This window comes from Numenius arquata, chromosome 8 (assembly GCF_964106895.1).
Source record: "Numenius arquata chromosome 8, bNumArq3.hap1.1, whole genome shotgun sequence".
Taxonomy (NCBI): Eukaryota; Metazoa; Chordata; class Aves; order Charadriiformes; family Scolopacidae; genus Numenius; species Numenius arquata.
Window position 1 is genome coordinate 17,611,711 of NC_133583.1, and position 15,812 is coordinate 17,627,522.

Below are 15,812 nucleotides of genomic sequence, written 5' to 3' on the forward strand. Positions count from 1 at the left end.
TATGATTCTATGAACCGTTCCCCCAGCGAGTGAGAGTCTCTTCTGTGTGGCTGCAGAGAGCTGGGGCCTTCCCAGTGAGGAAACTGAGAAAACACCGACAGGCTGCAGATAACCACACTGCTGAGCTCAGCACCCATAGCACGCTTGCTATTAATAAATGAGTTTTGCAACCAAAAACCAGCACTTTTTTTTTTTCCTCAAATAAAGCTTCTGTAAATTTTTAAAGCATCAATCAGTTTTGGGGAGGGCAAAGCAATTCTTCCACTTGCCCTCCCCCCAAAATATGTCACGATAGTTAAGACGTTCTCAGTTTCTCTTGGCAGCCCCCGCTGCCTCAGCGTAAGCTGGGAGACGTGCGCCGGTGCCTGTGTCAGCTGACAGATGGGTCCCAGTCTGCCAGCTCCGCACCGCCAGGAGCTGCTACCGCTCCATATGCTCCCATTCAGAGCGCGGTACTCGCGCAAGCAAGAATTCACCGCATTTAATATTAATTAACTAATAGCGTTCAGAATTTCACGCTGAATTATAAATGAAGGAAGAAGCGCCGCTTGTTTATACATTCAATGCCAGGATTTTTCGGGAAAGGAAATAAAAGCACTTCTGCCAACAAGCATGTGAGCTGCCAGATGGACAGATAATAGATAAGCGTAGAAGGCAGAGCATCGCTAATGCAAAATTCAAGTTCATTAAATTGTCTTCCTGTTTCATTGAAATTCTAGGAATAATTAACATTGGAGTACTGTGGAAAGGTTTCTAACAGTTACTTTAACACAGGAGTTTAGCAATCAGTATTCCAGGAAACTGAAGCCTTATAGGGAAGAATAAAGGCCATATATAAGAACAGAGACAAGAAATAAAGTAAAACCTCTCCAAAGCGTCAATATGAAAAGCAACACTTGAATCTGTACTTGGAATTCAACCTTTCTTCCTCTCCCTCCTTCGCCCTCCCAAAAAGTCCCACAGGAAATATTTTGCTGATGTGAAGTAACTTCAACACGCACTTCAGAACTCCAAGTTTCTGGGTGGCTGCTCTTGTACCAGCTCAAAACCGCCCCAACTCAAACGTCTGAAGTGTTTCTACATGTCATGTATTACTGCATTGCTTAGACACACGTTCTGGCAGTTCACAATAAGAATATTTCTGATCCAAATAAAGATCTAAGAATATTTATCTAGATCATTAATTTGATATTCAAAGAAAGGAAAATAAGCTAAAGAATATTCAACATGTTTGATGCCCTCTGCAGCCATACTACAGTAACACTGCTCTTCTGAGGAGAGAACTGGGAATTTCACCTGTATTTCCCGTGCTGCTCAAAACTTTTTGAAAAACAGGTCAAAGACAACCCACGTGACAAAACGCTTCATTTCATAAACCTACACATTTCTGTGATCAGACCTCAGCAAAGCGCCAGCTGAGCTAGCCAAACAGAAGAAGAAAACCGAAAGGAGGAAAGGTTAGGAAGGATATGATCACATTCGCACCTCACACACACAAACCCGCTCACGTGCGTGGGCAGCTTCCATGAGGACAGAATCAGGCCCTTCTCACAGATCCACAGGCAACGGGCACGAGGAAATGGCCACAAGTTGCAGCCAGAGAAATTCCAGTTTGACAGAAGTAAAAAATTTCCCATGAGAGCAATTAAACTCTGCGAGGAGTTGGCCAGAGAGGGAGCAGTGACTTCAGTCTCATAGACCTTGCAAATGCATCTGGACGATGCTTCGAGCAAAGGGACATCGGCTCTGCTCCGAGCAGGAGGTGGGAGGAGGTGACATTTGGGGTCCCTTCCAGCAAAAATTGGTCTGTAAGTCTAAAAAATCATCTTTCTGTGACATGGTACTTAAAAGCTCCAAGATTTGAGCCAATGACCAAAATATGGCTAACTAACCCCCCCCTACTCTGCCGTTTGAGCTTCCACACCGCTGTCATGTTATACCATGAGAGCGTTGAATCTCCTCCAGCAGGTTGGCTTTGCTGGGCTTCCCAAATAACATGTTGCAACCAGAGAAATCCTCTAACACAGCCCTCATAGCGCAGGACTGATGTGATTTGAAGGGTTACTTTGATATTGATTCACATCGTTTCCCACGTTGAAGATGAGTATTACAGTTTCTGATAGAACGCTAACCTACCTTAACGCTATGCACTAACTACGTACGGGGTAACAGCTGAAGAGTTAAGCCAAGCATTAGGATACAAACTCGGAATCTGAAGCGGAATTTCACACGGCTACTCTCAGAGAACTATTTTCAGAACGTTTGGTTATCAGGGGAACATATGCATCATAAACGTGATCCTGCAATTTCTAACCCCGTAAAAAACTTGCAAAATCGACTACATATGCAGGCCAGATTTCAATTTTTTAAAATTCTATTTGGGAAGATTATAAAAAACGCTGTTCTGCTTGCTAATACCAGTGCTTTTCCCACAACAGCGAAAACCGTGTCTGCTATGAATATGTACATGCACGCTAATAATCCCTAAAAATTTACACTACCATGGAATGGCAACTGTTGGTGAATTTAACGTTATCTGTGACCTTTATCATATGTTTGAACTTAGGCTTTTAAGAGGCTTGTCTTGCACTTTTCACTTTATGCCCCCTCCCCCTTTATTTTCTTGGTAGCACTAAAGAGGGAGTAAGAAATTACAGATTTCCCTAAAGTAGAATTTTTCTTTCTTGAAATAGCTTTACAAGAACATGCCTAATGAGAACAGGCTAAAACGATGCCTTACAGAAAGGTAAACAAGTGTATAAGCCACATATCGCTTGATTGCCAAAAGCTTTTTGACGTTTATGAGCTCCGCATCATCCTATATTCATAATTGAAAAAATAAATAAAGGAACATGGCAAGGTGTGAGGTGTGTTTGTTTTAAAGACAGATAATAAATGGGAAATCCACTGCGTTATTAGTAATTCAATGTTTGCCTACTGTAATTCTTCCTTCTCTTCCTATGCCCCATTAACTACAACTGAGACGCTCAATTACAGGATACCCTGAAAGCCCACTGCTTATTTCCCTACATAAGAACCTCAAAATTCTTCATTATACTTTTGCTTAATGACCTGCACTTGTCAGCACTCTTGGACAGGCTGGATGGGGCATTGAGCAACCCGGTCTGGAGGGAGATGTCCCTGCCCATGGCAGGGGGGTTGGAACTCGATGATCTTTAAGGTCCCTTCCAACTCTAACCATCCTATGATTCTATGATAGCAATTACACTACAGCAGAAATGACACTGGTCTAGAGCAACTGATTTCCAGCTACATCCAGTGATACAGCTGTACTGGAGAAAGATAACCAGGAACCATGGTTTCTTTGCGATCAAAAAAAGTTATGGAATAACTCACTGAATGGAAAATTTTGTTCTAGCTTTCCTTGTTAAAGACTGACATGCTATATGAAATGCATGAGCTCACCGGCTTTGCTCCCCTGCAAAAAGGATTTTTAAAACTTCTGTAAGACAAAAAGCAGTATTAGCCAGGCAAGTATCCCACCTCATTTCTTAATTCCATTGTGTCCCTGGCCTCAGAGACACGTGTGTAATTAAGAATCTGTCCATTAAAGATGGTCACCCAGAGAGACACACATAGAAACACTGGACACAATAGTTTAATGACTTAGCTAGTTAGTTATTCAGGGACATCGTAAGACTAATGACCCAGTGTCTGGACAGCCACGCGGCACCTGCAAAACTGCAGATCTTATCCCAGTCTCTTCATTCCAATGGCATCGGTTCGAGTTGTGGCTACAGTTTTTAGGCAGCAAAAGCTTTGCGATAGTTAAAGGGGTCTGACGGGCACTCTTGTTAGAACAGAGAACAAGGGACTTTGTTCAACTGCAAAGTTAATAGGCAACTGCCAAGCATCAGCCAAGCCCAGCTATCTCACGACTGGGGCTCTTTTGTCTCAACACAGATGACATAAGATGATGGAAAATGACGTGCCAACACTGGATTTCACATAATTTATTAAATGCGGAGTAGTGGTTTTGCTGGATAAACATTGGAGAATTACAGTTACTGGAAGTTACCTCTGTAAAAACATTTACTTCCCACCTGCTTCCCCATCCAGCTAAAAGCCTATCTGTAAGTTGTGTCCCTACAAAGGTTTTGCAGTAGCTAAGGGAACAGCTATCACAGAGTGAAGCTCCCCTTCACAGTGCAGGAGAGGAGAGGACAAATCATCACCAGAAAAAAAAATAAAAATAAAAAAATCCCACAATACTGCTACCCGAGCTTTGGAATATGCAGACTACGTTGCTTCTTCAGGAAAGGCAGCCAAATGCATTACCTGAGGTCAGTGAGCCTTTTATTCTTAACACGTACGTATTTAAAGCTCAAAAAACAATGTATTTCCAAATGCTTAGCTTGTAAAGATTGGCTGAGGGACACACAAATAAGTCATACTACCTGTCGCATACAACTCAGTCTAAGACAATTTCACCAAGGCTGATCTCATGCATCCTGGTAGCACATGATAGTGTGGTTCTGACAGAAGCATTAACTCGGCTGTCAATAAAGGAAACAAATGCGTCTTAGCAGAGCATGCAGTCCAGACACACCACATCAATAGCCATTGTGATCAAGCTTTTTCCTTTTTTTTTTTCTTTTAATTCTTTTTAAAGATAAAGCCTACTTTTAAAATAGCCAAACTGACTTAGCAGACAAAGAATTAGATCCAAGTTTTCACTTTTAATTGCTAACCTATTTAGCAATTGCTAACCTCTCTCTATCAGAGAGAGCAGCACTTCTAAGGTCAGGAAACACATCTAATACGCACTATGTAAACAGAAGTATTCAGCCCTTTACTTCCTGAAAGACATGCCAACACTATAGCTATACTGAAAATAAAGAGTTGCACGAAACTGCTTTATGAACTCTAAGGTAAACAGCACAAGTAGCTTAGGAAATATTTATCCAAATATTAAAGTTATAAGACAAGTTTTGGTCTTAAGAAAGAGGTATTTGTTATCCTTGAGTTTAGCGTACGTAGCACTGTTCGGTCAAGGTGTGCTCTGTTTGGAAGGTCACAATAAATCATGGTTTCCCAGCACTCCCAGACGGAAGCACACGCTATTGTTTCCTCAACAGGTATGAGATAGCTGAAGTAAAGCAAACCTAAGCCTCCAGTACTCCGAGTGCCTGGAAGATTGGCTGTAGAAGTTTAATACAAAGCCCTCTTGCAAATGCCTCTATACTTGGAACCAGGTGTTATTAAACAACTACCTAACAGAAAGAGGTAGGTTGCTAGAGAAAGAGACAGTCCGTTCCTACCATGCAATACATACACCTAGTGAGAGCTGAAAAACACAGTCCGCTGCGTTCAAATGGATTTTTTTTTTCTAGTAAAAATAAGAACCATTTGTGAAACATGAATTATTTAGTACAAAACAAGCAGAATCAATCCATATTAATGTGCACTAAGCAGCAATTTACGATTCACAACACCATTTTCACGTACTGCATTCACAATATCACTCAATAATACATGAAGCTTTCCTAACGTTATTAGGATGACAACAGATATCAATGAACTTTAAGTCATTCAAGCCAGTTGTTTTAAACCAGCTCTTGGGAACTGACAGAGCTGCCAAAGCACAGCTACAAACTCACTCATCATTCATTAAAATATTCATTAAGCCAGTAACTGTAGCAGTTTTAAAAGCAGAAAGCAAACCCAAAATACAAGTTCCAATAAACCCAAAAAGAACATAAAAGGAAAACCGTGCTTCTGTTTGTAGAAGACTACAAACAGCAAATATATTAAATCAAGGGTGCCAAAGGCAGGCGTACGCTGTATGTTCAGAGTCCATTGAATTTCTGAATAGCTTTGCTTACCAGATTCATCCTTCCTAGGCTGCTGAAACTATCAAAGCTCTGAACTGCAAGCAAGACACATTTCACATAACACCAACTGCTTTAAAAAGAATGAAAGATACACAGCCTACTTTCATACATTCTCTTTACACATGATCAAATATCACAGAAAGAGAGTCAGCAGCTAATTATGTAGAATTCTTTGATATAACATATCTAACAACTAGGTATTTACTGCATACATTAAATTTCTGAAATCAAGATGAAGACATGTAATAATTTCCATGTGCATGAACATTCTTCTCAATGATAAAGCTTGTAAAAGCTCTTAACATTTGCCTAAGTTTCATAAAAGTGTCACAATACCAAAACCGAATGCCAGCACTAAAAACACAGTGCCATAAGAAAGCTCAAGTTTTTAAGATCAGATGGAGTTCGATCAGTGGTTTATTTTTCCCCCCTGTTTAATTGTAAAGCTCCTTAGACTATTTCATCTTCTAACATTACAATGAAAGCACTAAAACCCAATGCATATAAAGTAACTATATGCTGCTAGCCACACCGTCAGCCTCCAAACAAGAAAGGGGTGCTGGAAGAAGTTGTAGAATAGCTGTTTTTTCCAGCACAAGAAATTAAGAGCAACTATTCTAAAAAGGAATTAAAATTTTACAGCATAACACCTTCAAAAAATTATTAGAGACAGTTAGTTGTGAATAGTTGTTTGTAATTTTAAAGTCATTTTTGTTCCATGGAAAAAAACCTAAACTGTATGGAAAAAAAAACAACCAAACTAGAGTGGAACAACAAAAAGCAAAGGTTGTTTCCACAAGTATTCATTCATGGTGACTGGCAAGCCTGTCCAAAAATGATAAGACAAACCCTATAAAACATTATCTGGCCAAGTTCTAAGCATTCAGGCCCAGGACAACAATTTCTTCAGTTTTACCAGTTACCAAACTGAAGTCCGGCCTTTAAAACTTAGTGTTAAATTTGAAACGCTTAAAATTTCAGGAACTCCTCTCTCTAGTTCACTTCTCACCAACAATTTCTAGTTAGTTCCATTAGTTCATCTATTTCACCAGTGTTGGTGGAGCCCAGCAATGGAGAGACCTCTCAAAGGGAAGAAGTGTACAAATAAACTTCTTGTCACAAATTTTCCTGTCCTGAGCACCTCGCAGCTTACAGGCCAGCTGCTTCCCGAGTCCTCCCGAGCTCTCTTTAATGTCTGGTGACCAGATAAAACAAGGAAACATAGCACTGTGCTCCTCCTCTACCAAGCGAGCCAACACACATTAATCACTACAAGAGGAAGAAGGGTTGGTTTTAGTGTATCAGGTAGCCAAAAATGTGACAGAAATTAAGGCCAAAGTAAAAACGTTTCAAATTACAAAAAATGTGAATTTCTTTTTTTTTTTAAAAAAAAAAAGCAACCTCAGGAGAAAAAAAATCATGAACAATAGAAAAACCAAGTTTAGTACCTTCCTTGGGATGACCTTTCCCTACTCTAGCTCAGGAGTCCTGTGAACTAACTTACACCTGGAACTATGAACCTGAACCATGAACGTGAGCTATGAGGCATTTCAACTGTGAATCCACTTCAGCGTGTTTTCATCCTCAACATTCATTACATATGACAGGTATGTACGAGGTTGTGACAACAAATATATATAAAATGCGTGATTCAGGGTCAGTGGTAGAAAAACAGGTCTTCAGTATCCCGAGCAACAGCATGAACAAGTTTAATTACTCCTGATTAAACCTAAAACCTCATCGCAATACCACACCACCTGCAAGGGCAGCCTCATGCAAGCTCCCACCCTATATTCAGTCTGTCGGAGAGATTTAACATGCTAAGTTTTGTAGGGAACACGTCTTGCTGCAATCAAGAAATCTTTCAGAATGTGAAGCATTTCCTACCAGCAGGCATGAGAAAGCAGACCTGATTTTTCATTTCATCAACAAAATCCACACAGATAAGACCTTGTTAAATACCAATTTAAGAATGCAAACTTCATTAACCATGAAATTAATATCACTGCAGAACGCAAAAGCACGCACTGTGTATTTGTACAAATCAGCTCCTTACAAATTTAATTATAAAACACTAGTCAAGAACACATTCATTATGCAGTTCACAGTTAAACAACAGTCTAGCTAACTGTCCAGAAGTTAGTTCTAATTAAACACAGCTTCAGAGTTTCTGGATAATTTATCATTTTAATAGTTTCCAAATGTCAACATAACTTATCCTTTTTCCTAAACATTTCATAATGTGAATGACATGCGTAATTATACTTAGAACAATCTTATTATCTGGAGCACAATTATATCCAGCAATAAGCTGAGTAATAAGAAAATATAATACATTCCGAGCCAACAAGACAAAGAAGGGCATCAGACAACTGTTAATGAAGAGTGCAACTTACTTGCAGATTACAGATTATTTGTCCAAACTGATACCTCGGTTGGGTTTTTTTCCTAACTGTAATTGGCATGGCATTTCAAGAATTACATTAGTAATTCTGCATTTAGTGACACTAAAATATTAATGACCTGACACGATCAGAACATTGAGCCATCCAATAAAGTGCTACTACAATCTATACCCAACAAAGAATCAGACATCTTAAAAGTAGTTTTAATCAAAAATACAAGGAAATGTAGTTTAAGCAGGACTAAATATTATGAAAACACGTTCCTCCTATGGTCAGTAAATACACCTAACTATGCTATAAAACAATATTGGTCTTCTGTTTTCAAAATAGGAAACCATTCCAAAATTGTTATTCCTAAATTTCAGGTTTTTTGCTTCACTTAAAGGATCAGCTGAGCAGTTCCCAACACTCTTATTACTTGCTTTTATACAACATGAAGTTTATCAGCAAGATTTGTCTTTTTCTGCACAGCTCACAATGGCCAGAATTTATCCCAGCTATGTATTTTATATATTAAAGAGTACTACTACCAATAGCATGGTAAAATAAAGCAATTTACTGAGCTAATTTATCCATGTGGCTCCATTTTTTTTTTCCCTGCTACAGGTCCTAGTGCACCTCTCATTTTTGTCTGAAACACGGATAAGGATGACACAGAGATACTGAAAGGACTGATGATTTGATGATTTATTTACAACAAACAAGAAACAGCCATGTAACATAGATGCAAGTGATACCTCACCATCTGGGCATAACAAAACACTTGATCATTGTAAGGTATAATTTACTTGGCTGTGACCACAGTGACCTCACAGGGCTTTTCCAAATCCTGCAGACACTTAACCTACGGAATAATAGCTGTTCTCTAGTATACCCCACTAAGATACCGATCATTACTAATTACCATGGATTGGGCCTGCAGGAGGAAATGGTAGTAGAAAATAAGGTGTTTTAACCATCACCCCATCCTGTTTCCTCCTTGGCCTCCAGCCAGATGGGAGGAGACCGCATCACCCCTTCGTGCCAGCCGGCCCAAGCCCCAAAGGGAGCGCCGGGAAAGAGCGGGATTCCGCCCCCCCGGGGGGGAAAGAGCGGGATTGCGGGATTCCGCCCCCGCCCCCCCCGGGAGACCCGCGGGCGGGGGGCGCTGCCACCGGCCCGGGAGCTCTCCAGGGTCCTGCCCGGGCTCCTCCCCGGGGACTTTCCCCGCCCTGCCACTGCTACTTCCGAGTTCTGGATTTTTCTTCACCTCCTCCTTTTAAAAAAATCCCCAGATTTTGCCTTTTAACGTAGTTCAACAGTATATCTTCCTTCACCCTAAGGGGGATTCATCCCCACTGCTGTGATACCTGAAAGTGGCCCTTAAAGCCATTTCAGACTACCCAATACCAGGGCACCCCCAAAGGCAAATTCTGCACCTACCTGGCAACTCACCAGGAACTATCGCTTGTGAAGAGTTCCAGGATAAAGTGCATTTGACAAAGTGTGATCCACTGTGTAAGTACAATACTGTTCATGCTTTCATAAATATGAAATATCCTATCTGTAATTTGAAACTTCTGTATGAGACACGTTTTTAAATGAATGGCACCAAGAACGTTTCCAAGGTGGCCCTCAGCAAGTCACGTGAACGCGTACTGTGCCACTCAGAGCAAACTCATACAAGGATGGGATATTATCAAGTCATTTAAATAACATCTTGATTAATAAAACATCCCCTTGCTGGCAGGCCGCTGCTCTACACCTTAGAAAACTGCCATGTAGAATAAACTTGTTACTGTCACTCGGAAGCCTGTACTTCACTGCTGATGTTAAGTGTCACAGTCAACTCCCCACCATTTTCACATTTTTTAAATCTGCTCAAGCAGAAAGAAAATTGCTATGGAAAACAACTGGAAATCATATGCTTTAGTACTTTCCTATCTAGTAGTTTTCTTTAAGCTTTTTTCTTTTTTTTTCTGAAAGGCCACCGAAATGACTAAATATTCTTCTCAAGTCCCTGCTGCCCAGAACATTATACCTTAATGAAAATATGAAATCATTCCTCTGAAAAGGATATTTTTGCTAAAGCATTTTGAATTCTACTAAATTCCTTACTAAGATAGCTTATTATATGAAGAAACACTCATTTTCCTTGCATGGCTTATCAGGTGAGAAAAATCTTGCTGTTAAGCCAATGGACTTTAAGGATGCGGCTTTTAAGACATCTCCTTTATGACACTGTAAGCAAAGAGTGGACCTTAAAAAATAGAAAGAATTCATATAAAAGATACTATATTAATTTTCTTTTTTCAGCTGTGACCCTCAACAGCAAACCCACCCACTCACTCACCGCACCTGTACCCAATCGTTTCAATTCTGTTAACGCAGAAGCTTTTACCCTTCCCAGTGTGAGAACAGACACAAACTGTAATAAAGCCATAAAAAGGAAAGAGCCCACACACTCCGCTCTCCTTTGCAGCATATTTATGTTTTCCCTCACAGATGGACACAAACCTTTTACCTGCAGAGGACCAAATGACTCTTATTTCAGTAATTCATCAATACAACTCGCATCTAATTTCTCAGCCGTTCCTAAGTATCCCAAAACAAACATAGCCACGCTCTGAAGGTACCAATCTTCTGACAAACAAACTTAGTAAATAAACTACATACTCAAGATGAAGTAATTGAAACAGTCTGTGTCAGACAGGGTAAAGGGATGGGCAACGGGTTTTTTTCCCCCTTACCTTTCTGCAGGTTTGGCAAATAAAAACTATTATTTACAACTACAGGGTACATGTGTGGGAATACTGTGCTAACACCACTCTCTAATCATTCATTGCCAATAAAAGCATAAACATAGAATGCTCAGAAGGTGCTTGGGATTTCTGACAAAACACATCATATTGTATAAAAATATTCTGAACTAGCTTTGTGGCATCAGTAATAAAAAAAACCATAACAATTGCACCAAAAAAAAAAAGCTCACCTAAGAAGCAAAGCAGTCATTTTAAAATCAAGGTCCCCATGAAATAAGATACAAGCATTATAATGGCAAACTTTGAAAAAAAAATATTATCTTTGGCTTACTGACATGAAGCATAAACATACATCTCGTCCATCAGGGAAACCCATTCAGACTTCCTGTTATGAAGTGGCTTGTCTTAAATAAACTAGTGGGGAAAATAACGCATACTTAGGCAGAAGGGAAAAGAGCAAAATTAAGTAATAGACTTCAAAAAACAGGCTACCAGACTTGAGAATTAGTGACCAGAATCCAAAAGGGCTGTCAGTCCAAGCAGATTTGCCAAAAAGAGGTAGTTTTTAATCAGTCAGTTCCCTTTGATAGGGAGTTAGAGCCCATGGTTAGGAGAGAAGTGACAGAAGTTGTCTCACCCAATTTCAGTATGACTGGAACGATCTGTTAATGTCTGGGTGAAACTGTTCCAATGTGTCTTCGGCTTCACAGCAGACGACTGAACTCTGAGCAGTAAAGACTAATTCACAGGGATTAAAGATAACGCACTGGTAGGCTTCGGTAGTATTAATTACATTCCCTACTGATTCAGACATCAGAACAGGACCTCACTTCTCTAGTGCACAATGATCTACACGGAGAGCAGGAGGATGAGATTTGATATCGAGGTGACCGAGTCGTGGATTTAGGAGGGCTTAAACAACTTATAGCAGTAAAAACAAAAGCAAATTTCTACTCTTTGGTTAAGGGGATTAGGGAGGCTCCCATATAAAGTCAGGACAGACGATAACTAGCTAAAGCATCTTCTACAAGAAAATGACTAGGGGGTTATGACAGGTTGTACATTTGAATCTGAAAATAATAGAAGTCAGTAATTTAAAAGGCTACTGTGAGGTGAGAGAGTAAGTTAAACTGTTCTTCATTGCCTGCCTGACAGAACAAGGAGGCAAAAGCTACAAAGAAAAGGAAACTTCAGATTTAATTTCAAATGATCAGTTCATCAGCTCAAAGCAGGAAATTCTCTCCTCCTGTCACTTGATGGTTGTGCCAGTTCAGTAGCGAGGGCACACACAAGGTAGGCTGATAACGCGATTGGGATAAAAACCTGTCTTTGAAGTATCAGAGGATAGTCACAGCAAAGCAGTTTCCCTGCTCCCTCTCTCAGAAAGTCACCACAGTTTCAACAAATTAAAAACCTCACACTTGACCACGTTTTAGCCCTTAAAAGGTGAAGTTTAGCTGCTGTCATCGGCAGGTCAGCTGACAGTGTAACTTTACAGCAATTGGACAGGTGCACGCACAAGAAGGTGGCAAACTGCAGTGTCAGATCTTAAACAAATTTGCTTTAAGAACAGTCCTTCGGTCATTTGTAGATGAACATCTACCAGTGAGGCACAGAAAAGGTGCTCCTCCTCTTACAGCCAGTTACTGCGATCAGGAAAAGAATTAAAAATTTTTTTTCTTTGTTCCACTGAACGCAAGCACAGTAAGATTTGTCTAGAAAAGGGCAAGTCTGGGTCAGCCTTTGATTTAACCACTTAACAAAAATTCTTACTCTTTACATGTCAAATCAAATATTTTTCAAAGGAACACAGCCTCTGTGCATAAAGAGCAGTTGTACAATGTATCTTGGTTGCCATTACTTTCATTTCTTTTTCTACAGAGGGTTCTGCACCATTAATCGCAACCAAAGTATCAGAGTATCTCCCACTACAGTTCCCTTTAAAAAATAATAATAATAAAAGGACAAATGACTTGCCCTTTGTAAGTTAAATTTAAATACCAGCCATTGACACATCTTCACTTCTTCCAGAGGAGAGCTGGAGAAGCGATACAGCTGCATACAGACAGTTAATGCTGTTCGAAAGGAAGGCCCATCTCTGACCTGAGCGTGGTGCCACTTCTCAAGCAGTCCCTGCCTGCAGCCACTTGTTTCTCCCTCACGCTACCCGCTCTGTTGTGCCAGACAGCTGGAGGACCAGAGCACCAAATTACTCCAGCTTAAAAGTGACCACGTCTCCCTGGTTATTTTTCTTGCTGTGGTCTGGCTCCAGAAGTTGTCATCCCTTCTGCCACAGCAGCTCAGGGACAGGAACAACTGCGTAGGTGCCGAGGCGACTGCTGAGGAGAGGTCATGCTCTCCCTCCTGCTCTCAGCCACAAGTTCCTGCTTCTCTGTCACATCAGACCTGTCATGTGAATCACAAAAAGTCCTACTTGTTAAGGCAACTTTTAAGGGTTTTAGAACATCATACCAGATGTTTTGCATATGATATAAAAATGATAGAAACATTCAGACAGAACTAGCAGCCAGAACAGAACCACCCCTCCAGCACAGCACTTAACTGAGAGACAACTGCTCTTTTACCAGTGTAACTGGTGCACACAGTGGGGCCAGCTTCTCTTCCTACTAGGGGAGCAGCCCAAAATGAAGTTGAAGAGAATGTGGTGGTCAAAACTGGAACAAACATACCTATCCTTCCGTTTTTAAATGTAAGCATCTGTAAGCACCACAAGTTGCAACATTTTTTTTTTGCTCTAATCTCCTTTGGGAACAGATTCAGGACTGGCTACCTTTCTTTCACTCCTTTTTTCCACAATTGCAACAACTTCATTGACAGTCTCCTTCTAATAGTTCATGGTTTGAAAATACCTAACCAATGTTAGGAAATGCAGCTAACAACTAGGCTTTCATTTTCCTCGTCCATAATTGTTGTATTCACTTTTTCTTCTCTTCACTGAGTATTCCAGTGTTACTGCAAAATGCACGAAGATAAGTGATACCATTTCCAGAAAAAAAGATACCATGCTGACAAACGACACCTGTAGTTCTTCATCTTTTGACGCACAATCCATGAGAATTTGCATCTCTTAATTCCAAAAACAACAATGTGTACATATCATCTTCTTAAAGAGGGGTACTTTTGTTTGGAAGCTGCTAAAACTCCCAATTATGAGGATGCTCTGACTGGCCAAATGTTACACCAGTGACTACTGCTGTCATTCAGTAACATAATGATGGCTGCTACATGCATAGCTTTTATAAAAGCAATGCAATTGTTAACCGTGACTGAAACACAAAAGTATGCAAATATAGTGGGATAACAATCTTTTGACTTAACCATAATTGTATGATGCTAGCATGAGGGGGCATCAGGTCAATTCTAACATAAACAGGATCTTGGTCTTTAGAACAGTCAAATTGTAACACTTGTACCTGATGTTCCCTTTTCCCTCGCACACATTTTATTAACAGTGATTTCAGGGTCAGCTGAGCAATAGCACTGGGCTTCCTCTTCACCCCTCAGTGGAAAGGACACCAGCTACGGTACGGGATAGAGAGAAAAATCAACCAGAGATGTTCCTGTTGTCGCAATTCCCTCAGAGCGGGCAGGGTTGGAGTTACTATGGCCTCCAGCCTTTCTTGCCTTTCCACCAAAGTCAAACGAGCAGCGTAACAAGTTACAGCTCATCAGCTGAGCGGCTGCGAACACCCACGGGAGCTCACGCCTGCTCCGGCTCCCAGGCACAGCACACACTCCAAGTGCGCTGCGATTCACACCGGCCTGCCTTTGCTGTTGATGGCACGACAAGGTACAGCTGGGAGTAAAACTGACAGGGCCTACCCCTTTGCTTTTGTATATTCTAACCCCGAGTGACTCGGCACACACCACCGTACCTTGCCGGTTGTGTTCAAAGCAGAATACACTCCCACCCCAAAAAGTGATGAATTATGCCCGGTTAGGCGCAAATATTAGGAACGCAAATTTCAGAAAGTGCTTTTGCTCGAAGTGCTGAAAGCATAGTCCCTCAGAAACAACACCGTTCACCTCAACACCTGCCTCCGAAGCCCGTCATTCATTCCCTCGGGCCGCCCGGCTGCCCCACTCCCGCCCTGCCGGGGCACCGACCCCCAGAGACCCCGGGAACCGCGGAGAGGCCTCCCCAGGCCGTGCCCCGCAGCCCCCCCCTTCCCCTCACCGCCCAGCTCCCCCCGCCACCAACAAAGCCCCGGCCGCGGCCGCGCTGCCCTGAGGCGCCTCGGCCCCTCACGGCCGGGAGCCCGGGACGGCACGGCGCTGCTCCCGGGAACACCGCGCCGAGGTCGCGGCACTGCTACCCAAGCCCGAGGATGAAGGGACCCGTCCGACCGCCAGGCCGCACGGAGCCGGCGGGGCCCGGAGGCCGCGGCCCGCCCCCGCCGCCACTCACGCATGAGGGTGCTGAAGGCCACGACGCCCAGGAGCCCCTGCAGGAAGATGCCGAAGCTGTCCATCAGGGCCCCGTTCTCGCAGCCGCGGTCTCCCGGCCCCGCCGCCGCCCCCTCGCCGGGCCGCGAGGGGCTGTCGGTGAGGCCGAGGCTGCCGTTGGGCAGCGGCGGCGCCCCCATGGCGAGGCGAGGCCCGGCCAGCGCCCGCCTCAGCGGCGCATGGCGGCGGAGGCGACGTCGCGACCGGCGGGCGAGGCCGCGCCCCCCACCCCGCCGCGTCACCGGCCGCTCCGCTCTCCCATTGGCCGAGCCGTCCGCTGCGCCCCGCCCCTCAGCGCCGGCGGGGCCGCGGGGTCGGGCGGGGGGAGGGACGGGCCGCGTCCG

The 15,812-nt window shown here is 42.6% G+C and overlaps 1 protein-coding gene across 1 annotated transcript in view; it reads right to left on the reverse strand.

The window, feature by feature from the left end:
• The window catches only part of STIMATE (STIM activating enhancer), a 33,972-nt gene extending 18,364 nt beyond the window's left edge, over positions 1–15,608 (reverse strand). The window contains exon 1 of the mRNA XM_074152028.1: positions 15,431–15,608. Coding sequence (XP_074008129.1) covers positions 15,431–15,608 — 178 coding nt within the window. The remainder of the gene's footprint in view (positions 1–15,430) is intronic.
• Positions 15,609–15,812: the final 204 nt, after the last annotated feature.